Source organism: Cyprinus carpio, chromosome B18 (genome assembly GCF_018340385.1).
Source record: "Cyprinus carpio isolate SPL01 chromosome B18, ASM1834038v1, whole genome shotgun sequence".
Classification (NCBI taxonomy): Eukaryota; Metazoa; Chordata; class Actinopteri; order Cypriniformes; family Cyprinidae; genus Cyprinus; species Cyprinus carpio.
In genome coordinates this window covers 12453620-12480568 of record NC_056614.1, presented here as the reverse complement: position 1 = coordinate 12480568, position 26949 = coordinate 12453620, and the positions used below count along the sequence as shown (strand labels likewise).

At 35.7% G+C, this 26949-nt stretch overlaps 1 protein-coding gene across 4 annotated transcripts; it reads right to left on the bottom strand.

Annotated features, from left to right (window-relative positions):
- Window positions 1-543: 543 nt before the first annotated feature.
- LOC109085837 (RAS guanyl-releasing protein 1-like) lies at window positions 544-26893 on the bottom strand. Of its 4 annotated transcripts, none has more exons than XM_042743873.1 (17): window positions 26394-26893; window positions 20359-20534; window positions 18166-18271; window positions 17832-17894; window positions 17604-17735; window positions 16703-16844; window positions 16229-16402; window positions 13750-13866; window positions 10016-10291; window positions 9582-9662; window positions 5563-5667; window positions 5257-5366; window positions 4331-4481; window positions 4196-4232; window positions 3976-4110; window positions 1686-1882; window positions 544-1565 (listed from the first exon to the last, which is right to left on the bottom strand). In XM_042743873.1, exons 1-17 carry the CDS (start codon window positions 26414-26416, stop codon window positions 1455-1457), a joined length of 2136 nt encoding a protein of 711 aa, XP_042599807.1. In that variant the 5' UTR covers window positions 26417-26893; the 3' UTR covers window positions 544-1454. The 4 variants fall into 4 exon arrangements, with proteins under 4 accessions (XP_042599807.1, XP_042599806.1, XP_042599808.1 ...); XM_042743872.1 differs by having other exon boundaries at window positions 20359-20537; window positions 26394-26892; XM_042743874.1 differs by lacking the exon at window positions 26394-26893 and adding an exon at window positions 25923-26065 and having other exon boundaries at window positions 20359-20537.
- Between the last annotated feature and the right edge of the window lie 56 nt (window positions 26894-26949).

The following is a 26949-nucleotide window of genomic DNA, read 5'->3' as shown; positions in this document are numbered from 1 at the left end:
GAGTTTTAATTTAACACATTAAGACGTGACAGTAAAAAGCATGTTTTTTGTTTAAATTGTAGTTGTTCAGTGTTTAATATAATCATTAGTAGGTAGTTCCTGTGGCTCAGTGGTAGAGCATTACGTTAGCAGCGCAAAAGGTTATGGGTTCGATTCCCAGGGAACACATGTTAGGTAAAAAATGTTAGCCTTCGTGCACTGTAAGTCGCTTTGGATAAAAGCGTCTGCTAAATGCATAAATGTAAAATGCATAAATGTCATTGCCTTCACAACCAAACAAAATCAGAAGATAAAGAATGTTAAAAAGTTGTATTCGTCTTGATAATACAAAATGCTAGCCATTTATAAGAGTGTTGAATGATGATCATCCTGGTTGAGGCGTTATTAATGACGTTATTTGTTCTGTCCTGTCCAATCCATTTTTTGCCTTGAGAATGAAATAATAAAACATCACCATGACTCTGATGATGATTAAAAAAATTCAAACACGATTTACAATAGTGTTGTTCTAGCCAGACTCATGAATCCAATGAAACACCTCAATCGCTTTTCCATTTATATTTTAATCACATCAGGCAGTGCTTTATGGAAAATACTTAAGCTTTATCATTCCTCAATAAATAAAAATCTATAGCCTAAACTCAAGATTTAGTAAAACAGACATTCAAGTTGGAGTAGACAAAAGATCTAACAGAAAACATATTAGAAAAACAATTTAAAATAGGTCCACAGTGTTTGTTTGAATCGACCCTTAATGTCACTCTCCCGCTCTTTTTCATTAATGCTCTAATACACCGAATGGACACGAGCACTAACAAAGCAGATTGTGATCATTTTGAACTGAGACAGGACTATTGTTTGATCTAAACAGTGATATAACACCCTTTGTTTCCTACTCAATGAATTGTTCATTACATAAGGCACAGTGATGCATTGTGGGTATTATATCAGCACCGAAATCACGTCCCTTAACAGAGGAGGTACATTCTTGCTTTGTTTCAAGTTCTATACAGTTGGTCACAGTGTATATTTTCCATCAGTGTGGATATTAAGGCAACAGTTTTGTACTCGCTCTCCGTGATAAAGGTAAGAAAGTCCGTCTGTCTCATATAAAGACGAGTGGTAGTGAGATCGAAGATGTAGCAGTCCACTTTTGAGTACTTGTGGAGATGTGAAGTCCATTGATCTGGTCTTTACTGGCAGTTGACGCTGGTGCATAGAGAGTTCTTACCGTACGGATCCACCGACAGGGTTTTAAAGAGCTCTAATTCCTTAAATAAAATCCTTTCTGGCTAGAATTTCATCACATTTAATGAACGTCATGAACAATCTGTTGAAGATAATAGAACAAGACAGTTGGTGAGAAAGATGAGGACATATTCTTCAGTCTTTTCTGTCCAGTGTATTTAACAGTTCCACCACACACGAATAAACAGCCACATGCACAGACTAGTTCAGTCTGGTTCCTTTCGTTTATCTTTGTTCAGCTTCAGGTCATCCATTTTCTCCTGTAGGAGAGAACTAGGGGCAGATGAACCTCGAACCCTTGCTGGTAGCGTAGCGCTCTGACTGTCTTGCTCACAAAATTAGCTTTCTATGCAATATATTATGAATATATCTACCATACTCGCTATGAAAATTTGCAAGTTATATATTATATATGAAGTTATATATTATGGCAATACCTTTTCAAGGGGTGGACGTTGTTTCTTGGAAGAAAGGCGATCTTTCCGTTTGGCCACCGGTGTCCAAACTCCTGGGTCCGTTTGAGTGGACCTGTCGGATAGTGTGGCTGCCTCTGCATCACTGTCTGATGAAGTTTGGCCCTTGGAGTGTTCAGATCCGTTTCCATTAGGAAAGACAAATGTTTCCTCTTCAGAACCTGATTGAAAGGCCGGGAAACAGGTTAAGAGCCAATAAGTCATCTTTCAGCTTAACATTTTTTTTAAAAAAACATGTGGCTTTTAATGCTAGTATATTAATAAATGGTGGATTCAGACCAAGAGTATTGATGACATTCTACACTACATAATCTTCTCTCCAACCAAATATTTTCTTGAATAACAATACCATTTACAATCGAAAACAAGTAGCAAGCAATAGTTTGTAGCTGCATCCCAAATGGCACACAGTGTACTTATCCGCTATGTTCTCAACCATGTAGGTAGAGTATGAATTATATAAGGTTATTTTTGTCATTCATAATTGGAGTCTTTAATCATTATAATAATTAAATCTGCAACAGCTGAGTGCTCGAAATGTCCAACATTCCATGCTTCGTTTTTGGTTGTTTAAGTGCATCATCTGTGCACTTTTTGCACTTATCGCACTATTTATACTAGAAAATGTCACAGTGCATAAGTACGTGGTTTGGGACGCACCTCATGTCTATCACATAGTTAAAGCCTATTAGCTATTTTATATGTAACGGAAGTAACAAAGGATGTTTTCTTTCGTATTGTGACTTAATTTTTCTTCCACATCTTTATTTGCTTAATATCACCATTAAATAGTTTTAGTGTTGTCAAATGATTAATCGTGATTATTTGCATCCAAAATAAGTTTTTGTTTACATAATATGTGTGTGTACTTTGTATATTTATTATGTGTATATATATGTTATTATGTATTAATACACATACAAACACATACAGTATATATTTTGAAAATATTTACATATAATAATAATAATAAAATAAATAATATCAAAAAAAAAATTTAATATATAAACATAACATATTTTTCTTAAATATATACATGCATGGGTGTGTGTGTATATATATATATATATATATATAAACTTTTATTTTGGATGCGATTAATCTCGATTAAACATTTTATATATATATATATATATATACATAATAAATATGCATAGTACACACACATATATTATGTGAACAAAAACTTTTATTTTGGATGCGATTAATCTCGATTAATCATTTGGGCACTAAATTGTTTATCGAACAATAGCATCGTAGCATCCTTTACATGGCAGAAATAGTAAGACAAGTATGCTAGTATGCCATTTCACATTCAACCTGACTTCAAGCTGTTTCATAGGGTTAAACATAAGTAGCCTTTAATAGAAGGTGCTGTGGAATCGATTTTTAAATGACTTTTAAAACATAATTCTCAGTTGTTCCTGGCAACCAATTTCTAATTTCTTTTGATGCTAATATATTCATAAACGGTGAATTCAGACCAAGAGTATTGATGACATTCTACACTACAAAATCTTCTCTCCAACCAAATATTTTCTTGAATAACAATACCATTTACAATTGAAAGTAGCAAGTAATAGTTTGTAGCTGCATCCCAAATGGCACACAATGCACTTATACGCTATGTTCTCAACCATGTAGGTAGAGTATGAATTATATAACGTTATTTTGTCATACATAATTGGAGTCTGATAGCCCCTCCCCCTTCAATATAATAATTAAAGCTGCGACAGTTGAGTGCATGAAGTGTCCAACATTCCTTGCTTTGTTTTTCGGTTGTTTAAGTGCATCATCAACCAATTTCAATCTCATGACATTAACAGTAACAGTTTTACAAGATGGTAATTTCGTATGATTTGATTCATGTAAAAATGTACAGTTGTTAGCAAGCATGAAGATGAAGGTCCACTCCAAACCAGACAGTAAGCAGATTGTATGAAAAAGTAAAAATGAAAATCTGTGAATTTAAAAATGTTCGTCAAAATTTTAAATAGTAACAAACTGACATCAGAGTGTGTTGGGTTTCCTTTAGCTGTGCTAGTTTCATATTTCATCATCACCCCATGGTCTCTTTTTTTGGTCCACAATAAAATGGTTCTCAAATTAGCATTTCATTTGATAAATAAATGGTATAGTTCACAGTCAAAAGTTTGCAAAATAAACCTCTTCCTGCTATGATCACTCTTTTGGGTGTTATTATGCTGTAATGGCCAACTTCCTTGATGTATATCAAGACTGAAAAAAAACTCACTCCAGCTGTTGCCCTTAGTGTGGAGGCCTGGTACGGGGCCCGGGGTGCAGGGACAAGAGCTACTGGCCTGGAACCTCTTCATACACTCCAGTCCCACCACATCCTTACAGTGCTTATGACAGTTCACTCCACAGTCTGCAGAGAGAAGTGCTGCAGGGTTACAATGGTCCTGAGGTGACAGTATATAGAAATCTGATTGATTAGTACTGTATGTTCTAACCTTTGCAGTGGTAGCCTTGTTTTATGACTCCCCATAACTAATGGAAAAAGAGGGGCGGGGGGGTATGGTTAGATAATGTACAAAGACAAGTCAGAAACTCAAATGAAATGGTCCTTTTACAGTTTAAACACTCACAAATCCTCCGCAGGTGTCGCAGAATGTGGGCCTTTTGTATGTGGTCTCATGGAAGTTGTGAAGGTTGTGGAGGTTGAAGCCAAGTTTAGCACACACCGACATCCCACGCATGAAATATGAAGTGATTTCCTCCCTACTGATCTCTCCTTCCCTGAAAATAAAGAACAAAGCATGATGAGAACTGATATGATTCATTTAAAAATCACAGGGGAGTAATCTATATATATATATATATATATATCAATATCCTAGAATTTTGTATAATATATATATATATATATCATGAGATTATGACACTCAAATTTTTAAATGATAAATCTATAAACTGTGGGTATATAAATTTTAGGGTAGAAGGTATTGTTCAATATCCTAGAATTTTGAATAAAGAATATCCAGAGTTAGCTTCACCTTGCCATAAAATGGTTAATCTGAAATTTCAAAGTTCTAGAGGGGTCGTCTGTGATATTTCCTGTTTTATGTTTTTCTTTGTCACATGACAACAGAATGGCTTCCTGCATGTTGGTTTCACAACCAACTTTGATTTGGCAAATTAAACTTCACTTCAGCTGCTTTTAAAAAAAAAAAATCTATTTATTTAAATACCAGCTTACACTTCAGCCTTTTAATGAGATTGTTTATATATATGTAAATGACTTCAGAAATGGAAAATATGTTCATCATAGAAGAAATTTATGGGGTTTTATTTTGATTTTAAATTGTAATAATATTGACCAAATAAATGACTTTTGATCAAATAAATGCAGCCTTGGTGAGCATACAAGACTTCTTTTCAAAACATCAAAAATCAAACTGACCCCAAACTTTTAAACGAAAGTGTAAATATACCAGTTTCATTTCTCTCATAAACACAACACTGTTTATTCTCGGTAGTCACATCTATCAGAGTGTAAAAGACTTTGTCTCACCTATCGCTCTCGTGTGTGCAGAAAGAGAAGGGGAAATTTGCAGCAATCTTCTCAAAGTCCTCCAGAGATATGTATCCGTCCATTTTCAAGTCATAATTCTTCATGACAGACTGTAGGGGGCAACAAAATCATTATGATCTTTAATGTAAGACACTGACTTCTAAAATTATCAGCCTGTGACATTTGGTCTTGAAGGGCCTACACGCTATTAAGGAAGTGAGAATGGACAGCCAGGAACTGGCCGTCGCAGTGTCACACTAAGGAACTGGCCCTAAAAGTGGGAATAAACCCATGTTTCTCACTTACATCCACCATCTGTTTAACGTGTTTCGAGATGGTGTCGGGATCCAGACGCGGAGTCACACCTGATCCCCACTCGGCTACCACTGGGGGCTTCACCGGAGCTACGGGCTACAGAAAAAGGGTGGTTAGAGACCTGACAGTTTTGTTTTGACACTCAACACCAACTCGCACAAGATCAGCAACTGAAAAACGCTGCTGTGAAAACACTATACAAATGATGCTGGCTTATTTGTAAAATGCGAACGATGTCACAGGCAGAGGCTTTATAGGAAATAATCAAAAAAGCCTGTACGTAACAACACCCACACTGAAAGCGTCGAAGATAACGATCCTGCGTCTTCCAGCAATGTGTCTTTTTTGTGGTTTTCTTTGAAGTGTGTTTGCACAAAGAGGAGTGCGCTGAGCCCTGTACCCACACATTAGCACGGGATACTCCCTGTCTATAAACAGGTCACATACAAGGTCAGACTATTTGAAAATACTGGCTAAAGCCGTTAATAGCAGCCCGTTGCATATGTAAAACAAGTCAACGTTTGAATATGCAGCCTTTAGATGTTAGACTACTATATTTTCATACCTTCTGAAGAAAATCGGAGTGCTGCTTGTTTCTGATAATGCCAGGGTGATTGAGGTTACCAGGGTGTTGCTACAGTATGTGGGTGCTAACATGTTCTGAGTGGTTTTAAGGGCGTTTCTGTATAGTTGATATAGTGTTTCTAATGGTTTCTTTCTGCTCCATGTAAAAAGAGCACACATTTAGTGCTCTGATGGTCCATATATATGGGATTTGTCTGTGGGATGTTTCGGGATTTCTTAAGCTGTGTTACTGTTTGAGTGATTATTGATTATTATGACTCTTTCTCAAAAATTGTAATGGGGAGGGAGTTGCACTACTTCACATTTTACAATGTGAACTAACCTCAACTTGACATAAAAAGGTCAAATTATATGATATTTTAAGAAACTTGCTTTAGCACACAATTACATCTGTGATACAATTTCCTGTTTCGCATTTTTTTAAAGCATTTTCTTTGTGAAAGTGAAAGTGAAAGAAGTGACGTGACATACTCAGAATTCGTGCTCTGCCTTTAACCCATCCAAAGTGCACACACACAGCAGTGAACACACACACACCATGAACACACATCCAGAGCAGTGGGCAGCCTTTTATGCTGCGGCGCCCGGGGAGCAGTTGGGGGTTCAGTGCCTTGCTCAAGGGCATCTCAGTCATTGTATTGCCAGCTTGAGACAAAAACCCACAACCTTAGGGTTAGGAGTCAAACTCTCTATATACATTAGGGCTGTCATCATTAACGCATGCGATTAATTTTACAATCCTTAACCTGAATATCCTGAATACATCAACATTTTTCTTTCATACTGTATGTGCTTATATGGGCTCCTTATATCATTTGGTTCTTTAGTGTCCTTTTGGAGTTTCTACGTGTCCTTTTTTTGGAAAGACATGTAAATTTATCTTTAAAAAAAAGCTGGCAGAAAATATAGATTTTTGAGAATCACCCTTCAATCTTTTGGTTTACTTTGCTGATATAGCAAATGATGGCAAAATAACCATTTGGAACAAGATAAATGGTCAATGCTTAATTTCATGAAGTTTGCGATTAATCACGATTAATCACAGAAAAAGGATGTGATTAAAACTGACAGCCCTAATATATATAGTATATATATAAACCCTCTACATTGCGAGTAAATCTCTTGCATATGTGACTAAATCTTCATTCTGGGCGACTAAATGTCTAATATTAGCCAATGGCTAATAAATTCTCAGATTTTACTCACCAGTGTGTGAGTTGGAGGCTAAGTATAAGTTTAACACCGATATATTTTCACTTGCTGAACACAATGACTGAGCGCTTCAGAGTTTCACTCTCCGTCAAGCGACCTGTGCTTTTTTTCAGTTCATCTCAATGGATACGCAGCGCACCTGTATTTAACGTACCGTGAACTAGGGCTGGGCGATTTAACAGATTTTATCGATTAATTCGAATTTATTGTTTCGCCACGATTTAATTTTTTAGAAATCGAGGAATCGCGATTTTCAATAGAAATATTACCAAATGTTAAAATTAGACACTTTGACAATATGCTGGTGATAAAAGTAAAGATAAAAGAACGATCCAACCGCATGTCGGCACACGTGATTAACCGCTTGCATTTGACGCCCTCGTTGAAGGACCATAAATTTAGTGCTAAGCACCATTCACACAGAATTCCCTTTTGTGTTTACAAAGATGCGACGAGGGCAGTGGAATAGGTAAAACATGCAAGAAGATAGGTGTGAACTTGTTTTAACTTGAGCGCAGTGTTTTTAGAAAGCCGTTTCATGCATGAGATGATGCAAGATACGCGAGCGCAACAGTCAAACACATCCATGTTTACACAGAAAAAACAATGCAAAAGCAGCGCAATCGAATAAAAAACCTGTAAAGTACTACTACTGTATGTCTGATATTTTTATGTTTGCATCATGGTGACAGGCTGAAAGCTGCTGTTGTTTTTAAAGAACATTTAAAGTTAATCAAAGTCTACCGGTGTTATACCTTCAGTCATTTTGAATTTGAATTACCTTGACTTTTGAGATTTTCTAAAAGAATTTTCCTCATATTATTTCTGAACATATAACATGTATAAGACAAGTTTGTACAAAATGTAGTTTTTGCATCTTTTCTGCAAATATATTTAAAGAAGTGATTTGTTTAACATTTACATCATGTTGACAACTTCATGTGTGCTGCACTTGGAATAGAATTTTCTTTAACTAGAGGGTCAATAAAGAAAAAGTAACTTGAATCATGTTGTAGTTACATTTTCAAGTTGACTATTTAAAAATCGTAAAAAAAAAATAAAAAATAATAATCGAGAATCGGTCAAACATTCTGAAAAAATGGAGATTTAATTTTTTTGATAAATCGCCCAGCCCTACCGTGAACTCTAGTGTAATGGCGCACGACTCGCGTGTCGCTTTGGTGTATTACATACATGATGATTTGACGTGCTACATGTAAACAATATTCTTTGTTCTAAAGATCTATCATTAAATAATACTTGATTATCGTAATATCATATTATAATACTTGACTGACTGATGTTAAGAGTGTACTTTCAGATATGTAAAAAGCTCTGCCATTTTAAAACATATACAGTATTATGCAGTGTGTGTGTGTGTGTGTATATATATATATATATATATATATATATATATATATATACATATATATATATATATATATATATATATATATATATATATATATATTTGTATATCAGTCTGGCGAGTAAACAAAAAAATTTACTAGCGAATGGCAATTCAATACAGGCCTATATATAAGATGTGTATTTAAGTCATTGCACACTGTTAAAAAATATATATATATATATATATATATATATATATATATATATATATATATATATATATATATATATATATATATATATTTGAAGCAGAAAATAAAACTGATTATTTGGAGTACAATAAAATACTATATCAGTCTTTCTACTCCAAAATTTCATGTATAATTCAATGTGTTATTGTCATTTCTTTTTTAATTATTTGTGAAATTTACTTGCAATTTCAAAGTGGAAATTGTAATCAAAGTAAATCCTACACCTTTTTTTCAGTGTATGTGTTAATGCCATTTTTCTTTTTTCTTCTTTTTTAAATAAATGAATATATAAAAATATATAAATTAATATAAGAATGAGAAATGTCATTAATGCTAATATCTACACTGAAAAAAGAATTTTAGAAAGTTTTCCTTTTTCACAATAACATTACATTAAACTTTTTTTAATATAACATTAAACATAAAATGTAAACATAAACGTAGAAAAAATGAAATGTTTTGTTATAAAACATGCTCCAAAAATCTTAATTTTTTTTTTTTTTTTTTTTAACAATGTAGTGTTATAGGTTTAAGTGAATCCTGAACCCTGAGCAATAGCGAGACAATATATGTATACAATATACAATACAATGTTTATTTTGAAAGCCTCACCTGAATTTTGGGGTTCTTGGGCTCCTTGGTGTAGGAGAGCTCATATATCTCGTCCTCCGTGTAACACAAGTCTAGCGAGAGCTGTTGGCAAGGCGGGGCAGAACGGTTACACATGAGAGGACGCCCACTGTTTGCAATCCACATCTCTCAGTATCACACACAAACAGCCGAGCTTAACCACAAAGATGAGGGCTGATTTTAAAAATACTCATTTAGACTCATAAATAGATGCAGGCTTTCTGTGGAAATGAACCAAATGCCTGTTTACAGGCTTCAAAATAGGCACAATTATTCCATGTACTGATGGGGCCTTGTCAGGTATTCATAACCCACAGCATGAGGCACAACAAACACTTCCGAGAATAGAGGCTTTCCAGTAACACATTCCTCTGACAACAAATCCCTCTCAAACCACTGTTTTCCCTCTGTCTCACCGTTAGCAGGTGCAGCAGGTCTTTGTTGGCCTCAAACGGTGGGGTGCAGTCATGGATGGCCAACAAGTCGCTAATGTTGCTGTATAAATGCTGCATTTTCCCCAGGTTGATCTTATCGTCCTCAAGGTAGTCTGGAAGCGCTTCGTTGAGGGAGATCAGGTCTTTGAGATGAACGCCCAAGATGGGCACCTTGAATCCAGTGCAGTCGTAGTACACACGCCTGTAGTTTGAATAGTTGCTGTAGGACGACAGCAGCTCTGTGAGCTCACTGAGAGTCTGTGGGAAAACAGCATGAAGTTAGATCTCATTTTGTGTTTTTATCAGTAGCACTTTTTTAGCATTAGTTAGTGTACTATCTAACATAAAATATCAATATATAAAACATGTCTATGTCTTAGTTATGTTTATTTCAACATATACTGTACTTTAATAGCTATTCATTTGAACAAATTAGCATAATGTACACTGCTGTTCAAACATTTGCATTTTAAAAGATTTCATGCTGTAAAAATACTATAAAATAGTAATATTGTGAAATATTATTATAATTTTAAGTAACTTATATAATGTATCCCTGTGATGGCAAAGCTGAATAAGAAACATTTCTTATTAGAAATTAGCTGCTTCTTATTAGCTGCTGAATATTGTAAAGAAAAGCAATCATTTGAAATATAAATTTGTAATTTTATAAAGGTCTTTACTTTTGATTAATTTTATGTATCCTTGCTGAATAAAAGTATTTTTTAAACTTACTTTCGAAACATGAGTGAACAATCATTAGGGGTGCTCCAATCAGGATTTTTAAGGCCGATCGCAGATCACAGAAAGCAGTATCTGCCGATACCGATCACCGATACCGATCATTTTAAAGCCTTCTTTTTATCATTTATAACTATTTGTAGTGATACTCCATTCAGGATTTTTAGAGATTTATTCAGGGCCTAAATTAAATTTTTGGAAATGGGGGGAATTCCCCTCTTAGGTGATTCTTGTGAGAGGAAGCAGCACAGACTGTGCTTTCACAGAAAAGTCTGCTACTGATCCATAGCGGTTTACGAAGAACACAACATGTATTCATTATTTTGATTTCAAATCCAAAAATTGCACTGAAAATGCTTTTACAGCATTGCAATTCTTTTTTTTTTTTTACACAGTACAGTAATACAATCTTTCACAGACATGTTTAAACACAATAAATATAAAATATAAGCAACACATTATTCAATGCTTTTTACTTTTGCATTTACTTCTAGATTTATATGTTAAGTTTCTCATGCAATTGGCAAAACATTTAAACTACTTTTCTTAAGTTATCACAAACTTACCATTGACAGAAACTCTTTTCTCTTGCATTGAAATCTTTATTACAAGCAATCCTGCAGTTCATAAAGAACTTTGTTTTCCTACCTCCACGAGTGTCATCTATTATTGCCTTCTTTATCTAAAATTGTTCTTTCCATTTAAAGGGGTCATATGATGCGATTTCAAGTTTTCCTTTCTCTTTGGAGTGAATACAGTAGATAAGATCCCTAAAGTTGCAAAGACTAAAGTCTTAAACCCAAAGAGATATTCTTTATAAAAGTTAAGACTCAGCCACACCCTCCTAAAACGGCTCATTTAAACACACCCCCACATGTCTATGTAACAATCTGGGAAGATTTGCATAACGCCACCCAAATGTTCATGCAAAGAAAGAAGGCATAACTTTGATTCTCGCTGTTGCCGCCGGCGCCATGTCGTGTAGACGCTGTTTTGTTGTGAAAGCGAAAATACTTTGGCCTTCCAAAAGAGGACACAACTAGAAATCAGTGGTTAAGTTGTATTTACAACACTGTTCCAGAACAGTTCAACCCAAATATTTAGTGTGCAGCACATTTTATGGAGGACTGTTTCCTGATCCTGAGAGAGAAGATTACAATGGCGGCGCTTCTGATTCACAGTCTGTTAAGTACGTTTACATATGTAAAGTACTTGCTACTGATGATTCAAATGCAAGTTTTGGGCAGTGTAGAGTAGCTGTTTGTCATTTCTCCGATCACAAATGCAGACATGGTTTTATGTTTATGCAGCGCGATGCAACGCAGCACATAAAAAGACAGTATAAGTCATAATAATCATTAATTATGTCCCCACTGGATGCAACCAATGCCTCGTTTGTAATGGGTTTTATTGTTATTTTCTTATAGTGCTGAAGTTCTGACCGGAACACGTCACAAGCATCACAGTATGTTAAGGGGCGTAACATTTCCATAACATTTAAGGCATCGGCCAACCACAACGCACTGGATAGCTGGCCAATCAGAGCACACTTTTCAGACCGATGAGCTTTGTAAAAAACGACAAGTTTTAGAAGGCAGGGCGTAGAGGAGAAACAATAATGTACAGTATGTGGAAAATAAGTTTTTTTTTTTTTATAAACCTTAAACTGCATAAACACATTGCATTACACCAAATACATATAATAATGTTCATTTTAGCAACATCATATGACCCCTTTAGACTTAGCCAAAAAGCCATATGTGTTGACTGTGAAACACAGTAGACTTTAATAATATGCATTTATGGTGTAATTACTAAATTTTTGTGTCAATCCATGTTCATATTTACTGCAAACAATGCACTGTTACTTTTATTCAGAGCTTGCAGCGCAGCATTAGACTTGGTGCGGAAACGATCTCGGCACTGCAGGGCCCAGTGTGCAGTGAACGCTTTAATCCGTTAACATGAGCGTGGAAAAAAGACGCACCACATATGCACTGCAAACGGAGTAATGTGTACCTGGCGTTATGTGTGTGCACTGCGAGTGTGCATGAGTGCACGGTCTCTAGGAGAGTGCGCGAGCGCTGAATGAACACTGGCAAGAATTAAAAAGAAGATTATCGGCCGATAGTGATCGGTAGCCGTTCAATCGGAGCACCCCTAACAATGATTGTTTTACAAATTCTCGTTGTTAATTGTTAGTAATTAATGCTAACAATTTTTATAAATTATGTTTTTATGCTAAATTATTACCATATTTATAGTAAATTATTACAAAATCTTAATTTTTTGATATTTAGCATTTACTATTTACCTTTTGCATTTTGCACCTTCATCAAACACCGCTTTGCCATTTTTCTTTGCCAAATGCCATTAACTTTTTTAGGATCTTTTTTTTTTTTAAGTGATTTATAATACCCTACTCTCAATAACCTGAAGCAACTTGTGGTGTACCTTGCTCAAGGGCAAACAGCAAGAATATTTCAATCTTCCATCCAAAATAGGACATCAACTAAAATGTGTGTAAGGAGCCTGAATCCTTAAGCATGAACAGGCCCACAAAGAACTTTTTATTATTATTATTATTATTATATTTGCATTTAAAATCTAGATTTCTCCAGATTTGTCTTTAATAGACACCACAACTGCAAAAACTAAACTAATATTGAAAGCAGTGAAAATGATTCACTTCTGGTTGCTTTTATGTTGTGAACCAGTAGCTTTCATATAAATTTGAGATATTTTTGATATTAATATGAATGTGACCTTTAGAACTGATATTAGAGCATGTGACCTCCAAGCAAATATTGGGATGCAGATGTTTCTAACTAATCAAAGAATCAATCTAAAGATCAATATACATCAATAGCTAAAAAAATCAATGGCTAAAGATCATGCCATTGGTTAAGCCCTTATAAAAACAGTTGCGTGAGAGCAAAAAGGATGTAGGTAGCGATTGTGGGGGTCAGACTGACCTTTGTGACATCAGAGGACAGCAGGCTGGCTGTGTCTTTGAGCCGAGAGATGGAACTATGACACAGACCTCCTATCACCGCCATCAGAGTATTGAAATTCTGTAGGGCTCTCAGCTTCTGCTCGAACGGGTACAGATGGAAAAAAAAAAAAAAACCTTACATTCTCTCTATGAATGCATGGCAACATTTAGTTGCTTACATCCTCTTTCCTGTAAAAAGCACTTGTAAGCACAACAGTTACGCAACAGTTCTCCCAAACCATTTCCCAATACAGGAACATTACTCTCAATGGCACACTTATATCAGATTTCCTCACTATCACATCATTTGACGCATTTGCTTATTTCCTAGGTATTTTCTTTTGGTTGTCTTTGGGTTGCGAATGCGCATTGATGTTCGTGTGGTTACAAGTAGGGCAGCACACAAAGTACATCTGATGTAATCTTTTCCTCTGAGCTAATACATTGTGTTCAGACATCCTTAGAGTGAGCTGTTTTATTGGCGTGTCCTGATAGACTTTGATCATCAACCCATATGATGAATTTCAATTATTGTGAATGTTGTAATCCAAAAAAAGTCATGCCCTAAATTGTTTTAAAATGAGTCAGACACCTGACGGACAGATATCACAATTAATTGCTGCAGGGTTGGAGTAAAACCACATATTTTGTCATGCCAGGGCCTCTCTCTACAGTATTTTACGTCAGTGTCTTGATGGAAAGTTATGGCAGACTTGTTTCAGAGCATTGCTGAAACATATGCTTTCTAACATGTGGTGTACAATTCTTTCATTTTCAGATCCACAACATAACGCAACATTGACTGCTCACTTTTGTAGTGACTTTGGTTGTGGAAGTATTTATACAATTCATTTTTATCTATAGGCATTAAAAAAAATAGTTAAAAGCAATGAACCAAACCAACCAGCTGTGAAATGAATTACACATTGCAAATGTTGATTAGAAGCAAAAGTTTGAAAATCTGAAAAGAAGACAAAATAGGAATTCCATGAAGCACTGCCAATGCTGTATTGCAAAAGTGATAAATGATGGTTAAACAATTATTAAATTACATATTAATTATATTAACCATTGATTATAGGTAATTTATTGTAAGTATAGAAAATATGTAGTTAATCCCAAAAATGTCACTAAAAACAGAAATAAAAATGGTGTAGAAACAATTTTCATTCAGAAATTGCTAGTACATTTCACAAATAACTACAATGAAATGGCAACACAAAGTGAAATTTTAAAGTAGAAAGACTAAAATATTAATTTCTTGTAAAATATACACCAACTATCTACATCCCTGCAAAAAAACTAAAACAAAAAATGCTGATACCAGCTTAAAGGTATGCTCCACCCCAAAATGAAAATTTTGTCATTAATCACTTACACAAGGATGCACTGTGCAAATTTTGTCATTAATCGCGCACAAGGATGCACTGTTTCTATGTGTATTTAGCTTTGATATGAAAGAAAACAGTGCATCCTTGTGGCGCGGCTGATACTGAAGAGCATACGCAGCATACGGTGATATGGAGAGACACAGAGGAGACTGTTGACAAAGGAATTGTTGAATAAAGTCATTATTTTTGTTTTCTTCGCTTACAAAATTGCACGTCTGATGGCAGATGGAGTATTCTGACGATGACTTTCATACCTTTTATGGACCTTGACACTGTTATTTACTTGGCAGTCTATGGGACAGTCACAGGCCTCTCGGTTTTCATCCAAAATATCTTAAATTATTTTAAGACGAACAGAGCTTATATGGGTTTGGAACAACATGGGGGTAAGTGATTAATAACAAAATTTTCATTTTGGGGTGGAGTATCCCTTTAAGTTGGTATATATACGCACATATATACACATATATATATATGTATATATATATATATATATATATATATATATATATATATATATATATATATATATATATATATATATATATATATATATACACATATATATATATGTATATACACACACACACACATATGTAGTGCTGTCAAATGATTAATCGCATATATTTATTAAGAAAATATATATACAAACACATGCATGTACATATTTAAGAAAAATATGCTGTTTATAAATTAAATATATATATATATAATATAAAAATATGAGTATATAAATGTATATACATGTAAATATTTTCAAAATATATACTGTATGTGTGTGTATTCATGTATACATAATAAAATACATTTACACAGTACACATACATATATTATGTAAACAAAAACTTATTTTTGATGTGATTAATCGCGATTAATCATTTGGCAGCATTAAAAGTGTACAGATAATTTTATACCAACATTATACCAACAGAAACATTGGGCTCATTGTAGGTGTCTTGAAATGATTATATTGCATTACTATAAATGAATTTCTCAGGAGAAACTATTATTTGTATTTCCTGAACGCTACCAATGCGCTCGGTTGAGCGTGTGTTCATTTGTAATTACCTGTGCTACATGAATGAACTTGGTGAAGACCTCTGCTCGCTGCTGTGAGGTGTGTTTGTTGAGGATCATGAGCTGGACCCACTGGGAGACTCCGTTGCAGAGCATGACAGAGCGCTCGAGCGCCGGATTATGCCTCACAGAGCCATGAACCACGTAACTGCGGTAGTCCAGAAACTACAGTGACACATAACAATAACAGGAACAGCTGAATCTGAAATTCAGATGTGCTAAGCACTCACAAATGTGATGAGCAAGACATAATGATCCTCTGATATGAACAGACATGTCCAGGTTTGAGTACAACGGGTGTGCTCATGGTTGTTTTATTAGTCAGCTTCAGCGGTATGAGGCTGTGCCATCACTACAGCGCTATACTGAGGTTAGACCATCAGATAAAAACATAGTTTGCACTAGCAACATCTGGTCAGAGAATCTGGGTGAAACTGTCATGAGCCTTCAGGGTGAGTGACTTACTGAGACGTTGCAGAAGTTTTTGAACTCCAGGTAGCTGAGGTGTTCAGCCATCTCGTCTGGTTCCATGTGGTCAAACAGCAGTGAAACTTTCCTTTTCTTCACAGAGGGAGAGGGAGTCTGGGAAACATTCACTGGAGGATTACTGGTTTCAGACATAGTGATGAACAAACAGAAACCAAACAGATCATCACAAATCTGACAGGTGAAGACTAGAATAAAGTCAGGAACAAATACAGACAGTCAAAATTACATATACGGTTCTGAGACTTGTCACATAGCACACAAAACCATTTTTACTTTATTAATATGATCTATATATATATATATATATATATATATATATATATATATATATATATATATAAGTATGATTATGTATTAATAGAATATATAATGTAATTATAATACTTCCATTTATTGTATTATAGTAATAATTTATAACTTTTCTGTAATGTCACACAAATTTATATATATATATATATATATATATATATATATATAATACAAACACTGCATATATCAAAGAAAAAACATTATAGAAAAATATAGACTTTATAGAAAAAGAATGTATGATTATTATAATATAATTAATATTTTATTATAATTCTGTATTATAGATATTACCTATATTACATTTGGTAAATAATTTGTGTGACAGAAAAAGAATGTATCATATACTATAATGAATATATTATGATTTAATAATTGTTTATTATAGAATTATAGTTTGTTACAGACTATTATGATCATATTACATTGTATTAAATGTATTTTATCTATCGATCTACTATACACACACACATATAGACGTATATAGTGTATGTTTAATACATGGCAATGGCGGAAAGTTTTTTTGCCATGTCAATAAAGCTATTTGAATCTCAAACGTAAAAACACTCACATGTATGGTGTAATGAAGAGATGATTGGGTGAGCTGGTTCCCTCGCCCCTGACCAGATCCCAGAGATCTCTTATGACTTCTTCTAACAAAGGATCCACCTCAAACATTATTCGGAACTGATTAATCCACTGCCTGAGACAGACGCAGAAGAAGCAGAGGACAGACATGAATCCTTTCATTCATTTTGGGATCTTTAGGTGCAGCTGTGAATGTTGTGGATCCACCGACCTGATGAAATGGCAGATTTGTAGGCGCCTCTGTCCCCTTTTCTCTACAGGACAATCCTTAAATGTTATCACAAGTCAAGGAAGAACCACACAACAGTGAGATTACAAACCCTTACACTCTGAGAAAGAATCCACCCTCAATAAAGAGGCTAGAGTAACACAGGGCCGCTCTTGTTTCTTTGTCAGTGAGATTAAGGGCCATGTGAGGCTGCATGTTACTGAACCCTATGAATGTTGGACTGTCAGCTGTTCTGGGATCAGTTGCATAAATCAGTCTTTTTCAATTAAGGTTCAGTTCAAAGTAAAACATTAGCAGTGGGGCTTGAAGAGGATATAGAGAAAGCAGCTTTTGGACGAAGATGTGTGATGGTACGACCCAGTTATGCATCATCAGGGTCATATGGACAAGCTGCGTCCCTCTGGTCAGCTTCCCATCTGAGTCTAAAAAACAAAATATTTAGAATTAGATACAAGATGGTCTCTACAACAATTATATGTGGTTACAAAGGTGTTTCTTGGGGATTTCTAATCAGATGAGCCCAGCTTCAAGTCTATGTCTGTATTGTCCTTCATATGTATGGCTTGGAATGCTCCTTCAATATAATTTTATTTCTTGTTATATTACCCGCCAGTTAAAAATCTCACATCTGATCACTTGAAGAAGTATAAACACACGTCTCCTCACTATGCCCTGAGTGAGCAATGAATATACTAAAATGTATTTGAAATATATGTTGCTTACAATATGCAGCTGGTACAAAATGCTGCTGCAAGGATGATAATGAATGCTATAAGCTGATTGTGTTACTCCCTTGTTAGCATCTATAGGATGGCTACCAGTACATGTTAAGCATACTACTACATATTTATGTACTTAATAAAAATATCCTGCAATTGTACTTTTGGTGTACTGAACTGGTATACTTAAAGTCTGCTAAATTGGAACAACTAATTTTGTACTTAATACACTTTAATTGTGCAGAAGTAGTGGTGAATTCCAACTAAAGATATACTGAAGTATATTTGATTGCACTAATGTGAAACTAGTATACTTTAGGTACACTTTAAATATCTTGCATTTAAAGACTGATATTATTCAAAGATCATATAATCAGTCCTCATCAACAAGGACATTAAAACACATTTTAGGCTTTATATTAAGAAATGTACATTGTGCACCATTAGTAATCCAAATAACGTTGAATAATCATTTTAATAACAGTAAGTTTTCAAGCTATATGTCAGTAAATATGTTAATATATTTGAACTATATACTTAGTATTTTAGATAAATATATTTTAATTGGGGGAAGTCGTGGCCTAATGGTTAGAGAGTTTAACTCCTAACCCTAAGGTTGTGGGTTCGAGTCTTGGGCCGGCAATACCACGACTGAGGTGCCCTTGAGCAAGGCACCGAACCCCCAACTGCTCCCTGGGCTGTGCAGCATAAATGGCTGCCCACTGCTCCGGGTGTGTGTTCACGGTATGTGTGTGTTCACGGTGTGTGTGTGTGCACTTTTGATGGGTTAAATGCAGAGCACAAATTCAGAGTATGGGTCACCATACTTGGCTGTATGTCACGTCACTTTCACTTTCACTTTTTTAACATATTACGTTTTTTAATGTTGTGGCCGATAAATATTAAAAATCAATTATTTCTCTCTCTCTCTGTTCGTTTAATATTATTTTAATGTTGTGCCCGATAAATATTAAAAATCAATTATTTCTCTCTCTCTCTGTTTCGACTTGTTCCCTTTCTTGTCATAAATCAGTAAAAATCAATACTACTTTATATAAATAAATGAAAAAATAAACACTGAGAGCTAAAATCATGTTTCCACATGGCATCACACAACATTATAATGTACAGTGTGAAAATGGTTATTCATTGTAAGATTTGCTAAAAATTTATATTTGATTGTCTTTAAGTGAGTCTATGGGAAAAGGTCATTTAAGTGTTAAAACAGGGTAAATATGGAAGTACATACATAAATTAAAAACAATTAAAAACCATCAAAAAACAAACAAAAAACAATATGCCAAAGAGCTACATTGTGTATCACTAGTCCAAATACTTGAGCACATTTCAAATAAAAACAGCAAAAGGGGATGATTAAAAAACAAATGAGAGAGGTTAAGCCTGCGAAACTGAATCGCACAATCAGGCTTTGTCTCATTAGCATAGAGAGACAAACACATTCCCAGGCCCTGAATGCTAGTAAACCAAAAGATTTCTCTGTTTCTCTTTCTCTCTCTTTGACAAGAGCTGCTGTCCCTCTGTCCCTCACACTACTCGGCAGACTTACATAATCCAGCTGGCACATGGAGACTGGGAATGATGGGCACATGAGGCCAGAGACAGGGCTGAGAACCCCAGGAAAGTGGAATGTGGGAGATCTATGACTTTATGTTGTGACTTGTGACTTCTTTTAACTACCTGGAAGTCAATATTTGACCTGACAGATGTAAATGGTTGTCATGTAGGGTGGGGCTTATTGATAGACAGATAGAGACGAGTTGGACACTGACCGAAGCAGTGGAGGCAGCGGAGGATGAGTTCATCCAGGCTGGCAGAGCGGAAAGAAGAATGAGCTGATGGACTTTGAAGAGCCCGGCTGATCTCCTGAGGAATGGGGCATGTCATCCTCCTCTGCACTGGTCTCCTGCTCTTTATCACACTTCCTCCATCCTGACGGGACTTCCTGCTGCTGGAGACACATGAAAAAAATGGAGTTTTGGGGCTTGATGCTGCTGAAATACTCAACCCAGTTCCAACTAAGTACAGGTGTATTCAAACAACCAATGTGATCAGCCATTCAAGCGTGGCAAGGATGCCAGCATTTATTCAAATTTGCTCTCACAAATAAACAAAACAATGTATCCATAGCAACAGACAGTTTACGTAGTTTCAGCCACTTGTCAAAGCACAGACGGTTTGCAGTAACCACTTGTCTTTACCAGGCTAAGCAGCATTTTGATCTGTTTAATATTTGCGATGTTGGTGTTGAAGACTTCATCTGTGGTTCTTTAAGGTGACAGTTCACCCAAAAATGAACATTCTGTCTCCATTTACTCACCCTCAAGTTTTTCCAAACCTGTATGAGTATACTATTTCTGTTGAACACAAAAGACGATATTTTGAATAATGTGGGAAACCGAAAAGTTGTTCACACATTCTTCAAAATATCTTCTTTTGTGTTCAACAGAAGAAAGAAACTCGTACAGATTTAGAACAACATGTTATGTTTAAATTATAACAGAATTGTCATTTTTGGGTGAACTACCGCTTTAATATTGCACAGAAAACCACAGCAGTGATGGTTGGGCTTTGATAATGTTTGCATGTCATAGGTTATATGTATATAAAGTATATATATATGTATGTATATTTATAAAACTGATAAGATCTGGTCATGAGAAATGTTCTGTTTTGCTAAAACCATCCCCTAAGTGTTATCACACATCTGTCCAGTTACTGTTCTCAAAGATTTGACATAAGGTTTCACATGCCAGGCATCATAAAAATGGTCATAGTCTACTGCTGTAGGAGAGAGGCAAGTCATATTTAAGGGCCTGAATATTGTAGAGACTTGAGACATGACTCTTGACTTGGACCAATTAGTAAACATCTGAAATGCCCTAACAACCAGCTAAAACAGACACTATTGTACTGTCCGAGCATCCAGCCAAAACATCCCAACACCTCAGTGAACTGCCAAAACACACCAATGACTACTTAGATATGCCATAATAACCACACAGAATGCTTTAGCAACCCATTTGAAATGTCCTAGCAACCATTCAGAACACCTTAGGAATCAATTATAAATACCCTATAACAATCAGCCACCCTAGCAACTACTTAGAAACACCCTTGTTGTTAGTGTGGTCTGAAAGTTTATTAGGGTCTTTTTAAGTGGCTACTAAGGTATTCTGAGTGGTTTCTAGAGTGTTTCTACGTGTTTACTTACATGCTCTGTAATATGCTCTTAGAAACACCCTAGTAAACTGTCATAACACCCCAAAAACTATTTAGAAATGCCTTAACAACCACTTAGAAACACCCTAGAAACCATCCACAAATGCCCTAATAACCACGCACTTTAACCATTTTAGCAACTATTTATAAACACCCTAGTAACCACTTAGAAACGCTCTAATAAACAACCACAACACTCCAGCAACTGCTTAAAAACACCTTAGCAACCACTTAGAACTGCCCTAGCAACCTGCCAGAAAACCTAGCAATGGCACTGTGCTAAATCCCCCTATGAAGACCTTATAAGTGACTGTATAGAAAAACCCCAGCAACCAACTTAGCACTTCTGCTGTGAGTTTCACACAAGCGAGCACAGGGAGTTTGACTGACAGGCGATCTGGCCAATCCTAACGCAGAATCTGCAATTTTTAGCTAACAAACAAATCAGACAGGAGAGTAGATTACCGTTGGTGGACTTGAACTTGAAAAAATGTACTGATGTCTTTCAACAGTTACAGAAATACAATACCTTCTGATGTTCATTGATGTTTATTTCATGCTATAACAAGTCGGACATAGCAACAGTATCTAAAGAGGGCATGTCTTTGCGAAGGGTCAGTTGTTCAGTTTAAAACCTGCAGGTACATTTACTTCAGATTTGAAAGGAAATATAATTTAGATCTGCTCTAACATCCTTTTTTACATCCCCTGAAGCCTTTGACATTATACCTGAGAGCGACGGCTTCCCCTTGAAGGCCTGTGTACCTGTGCGACTGCAAGTCCTACCGGTAGATCAGGTATGTTTATATGTTTTATATGTAAGGTATTGTGTTGATATCTGCTACCCTATACAGTAGGTGTCACTATTCAGGCCATCAATGTCACAGGAAGAGAGACCGTTTGAAAGTGTAGATAAGCAACTCTGTCTCACTGCTTTGCTGTGTGTTTTGTCAGTCACACAAAGAGAACAACAACATTGTACATCAGGGTAACAGTCTGTACAACTCATAGCTGCTGCGTAATTTAGATGTATGAAGCATAATGTCAAATTTAAAGGTGTTTTTTCTGACTTGGACATCTAGTTGTGTCTGTGACAGCATCAGCAAGTGTCACTGTGGTCTGTGACGGCAGTGACATGAACAGGAAGCTGGCCGTGACTGCAGAGAAGTAGCAACGAGTTCTTAGAACGTCCAAACCCCTCCTAACCGCTCTCTCTCCCTTCCTCCTACACCAGTGTCCAGTTCAGCACACTCATTTTCAATTCTCTCCACGCACAGACACACTAACGTTTACCTTCTCACCTCATTAAGCAAACCAAACACCTAACCACTGAGATCAGGCCCACAAAATTACACACTCCAGACAAGAGCGTAAATTCACTACAGTTGAAGTTTGTAGACCAGGAAGACATTTTTTACATGGCCTTCATAATATACACCTCATATTTCCTTGTCTTTGGTTCTTTCTATTTCTGACAGGCCGAATATTAAACATGACTTCAATATGCAAATTCCTCATCGTATTTTCACCTCTCTCGCGCGCTTATTTGCATCAACTTGCTCTACAGCTGATGACAATACACACCCTCTCAGGCCTGAGAAAAGCACGCATGCACATGGATACAGACTCACGCATACAGTAAACAAATGAGGGAAAATGCTCTTGGTTAATGTAAATGAATTTGTAAACAAGTCTATGCAAATTTATATGCAGCGTTGAATCAGCTAGGATCTGGTGATTTCGATAAATTTGGCTCACGATACAATAATAGTATTAAAAAGATACTGCAATTCTGTTTAAAAATGTCAAAAACCAACCTGTTTTAAAAATTTGTTATATTTCAAAGTTGCGACTTTATATATTATATTGTGACTTGAATATAAGATATGACTGGGTAGAATATAAGACTTTGTAAAGAGCCAGTCTGCAGATTTCATAGAAAAATGCATAATGGGCTCAGACTCCATTTTTTTTAGCTTCATCCTGTCAGAGGATATCAACATGTTTGATATTTTGAGACGATTTTTGAAAACATGTTTTCATTTGTCACGTTTCTCTTAACAACAAGGCACGTGTTTCTGTGTGAATTTATTGTTTTCGGAACAACTTGGTCTGCTAGTGTGTGATCCTCCATCGTACAGTTTTTCCTCTGTAACTATTTACAGTCAAGAAGTGTGTGATGCCTAATATTTTTAAATCTCTTCAGTGTTTTTGAAGTCATGTAGTGTATTCCAGTCTTTAGTGTTGTGGTTTCATATCACACAGATGTGTAACTTATATCTGGTAACTTAGATTTCTTTTTTTTTTAAACAATCGCATAATTACATGTTTTAATTTTTACTTTGAATGTGCGGTCACATTAGTGATATTTCAGAGAAATTTAGTGGACAAAAATGTCTCTTTCAAACCGAGCAGCTTTCTGTTGGTCAACATGGCGAACTTGCATGACCAACTTGAACATGAGCGAAATCTGTATGGCAAACTTTATCGCCCTCGCACAAAACTCCAAAAAAGCACTGATAGTCGTTGAAACTGGATTTTGCCCATCAAATTTCGCAAAACAAATGTGAACACAGGCAAAAACAGGCTTTGAAAATATATAATTAAACGTCTGTTGATCTAATGATCTAATATACAATAGTATATATAACCTTGATTCTTTTTACAACAAATATTCATGTGAAAAAAGCTACATGAGCTGTTTTTAGCACAATGAACTAAAGATTTTTTTGAGCAGCAGTGTGGTTTGTTTGCATCCACACATCACAACCTGCCATTCAGTATCATAATCCAATGAAACATTTGCAATCATACAATGTATGAGCATTTCGGTCATGCATAGCACCTACTCGCTCACTTTCTCTTCCTCTCCTCCTGCAGCCTTTGCTCTATTCATGTCATTCAGAAAACAACTTCTCCTTTCTCTTTGGAAATCCCCCCAACATCCCCCTACCCCTTCCCTGCCACAGTAGCCAGTGTTTTACTCCCAGTTCCTGGATGCATCTCCAGCTCCATTACCCCAACCCTCTCCCTCATGCCTCCCGCTTTCTCCTCATCTCCCTCTTTTTCTTTTTTCTCTCTGCACTAACAAACACACACACAGTCAGGGAACATGCAAATTCCTCCCTTTCTCTCGTTAATTGATTAATTGATGCCAGAGCCCTTTGAAGGCCTTGTTTTTCATCCAACATTGCTCTATCTCTTCCTCCTTAAGTCTGTCTGCACCCGCTCCATCTCTGCTCCATGCACCTATAGATATCAGAATATGTATATTTGACGAATACTGCTATTCTTAATTTTAAATACAATTTAAATGAATTTAAATACATTTGTTCTAAACTGTATTTTTAAACTATATACTGTATATTTCATTAATCTTCTATATAACACTACATATATGTTAAGTGTATATTAAATAAATGTATTTACAATTATATAAACACATTTATATATGAATTTAATATAAAAATAAAGTATATATTAAATAAATGTATTATAAATGTATACTTTACAGTAAATATGTTTAATATATAGTAACAATACTGTCATACGTTTATGTATAGGCTACACACACATATACGGGTGTATATTAAAATATATATATATATATATATATATATATATATATATATATATATTAATCATACATTTAATATTCAACATTTCATTATATTTAAATTCAGGATTTAAATAAACATTAAATATCAAATATTACATGCTTGCAAAAACTTGTAACAAGACTGTAATATGCTGATAGCATCACTGTAGTCGCTGCTAACTTTGTCATTTCCAAGCAATCAGATAAGACCTCTGAGATAACATGCACAAAGCAGACGCCCCCAAAAAGCTCTTGGTCAGAGCTATCGATTCTACCGTTCTCACGTTGCTTTATGTCATTTATCTCGTTATACCAGTAATTATGGACAGGCAAAGTTTGTATGTAGCCTATCATATGTATTATCACATATATTAAAATCTGACTCCATATGTAGCGTTGGCTAACTCACTGATGAAATTTGAAATGAGTTGACACTAGCATTGTTTCTTCACAACACCATCCATTATGTTCCTGCTAATGTCTCTTATGTACTGTAAACACAATGAGCGAACATACCTCTATCCACAACAGGTCAAAGGAGAATAACTAGGTCAAAAGCAATTCATCTCCCTAGTGCGAAATCCCCTCTTAAAGATCAGAGACAAGCACCACATCTGAATCTACACAATCCTGCAAATGCAAACCTAGTCTGAGCCCCAACGGGAGAGTCTGAATGATGAATGTGCAGTTTGAACTGTTTTGAGAGTGACTAGCCTGTCTCTCTCGCAGAGAACTGAAACCTAAACACAAAGTTCTGAAGAACATGAGGAGAAACCACAGCTTTGTCAGATAACCACAGTGATCACTTTGCAGTGCGCTGCAAAATGAGGCACAGACAGACTTATCAAACCTCAAATGTGCATTAAACCCAGTGACATGGAGAACTAAAGCAGATTTTTGCTTTGAGTTGACATCAAATCATTTCTAAAGAGCACGGAGACCTGTCAAATCATAGTCAGAATTGAAAAGACAGTCAAAAGTATGTACCTCTTTGACTCCTTGCGATTCATGGTGTCTACCGGTGTCCTTTTGGTGTCCCCCAGGCTGCTTAAACCTTTACTTGTCCCATTGGGTATCTTGAAGTCTCTCTCCTCCAGCCAGAGGTACTAAGTGACCAGACTGGCACGTACAGTAGCTCTTCAGTCACGGCTGTGAAAACTTCAAACCTGAAAACCAGCTGCTGCGGCTCAGAGCTTTCTGTCTCTCTCTCTCTCTCTTTCACTCACTCACTCACTCACTCACTCTCACACACCCCCTCTTTTCTTTTTCTCTGAATATTACCAGAGAACGTGAACCACAGGGCACAGAGTTAACCAAAACAATAAATAAAAGAACCCCTATTCGACGACAGGGCATTAAAAATAAAGGAAAAATAAGAACTCTAAGCTCAAAATGTTGTCAAAATCAGCATGATCACAACAAACAACTAACTGCATTCAATACAAACAAGTCCCTATTTGAAATACAGGCACTGGCTCTGACAGATAGGGGAACTGTCGTCTGTGTGCTTGTGTGACAGAGGGAGGGGAAAAAGTGAGCGAGA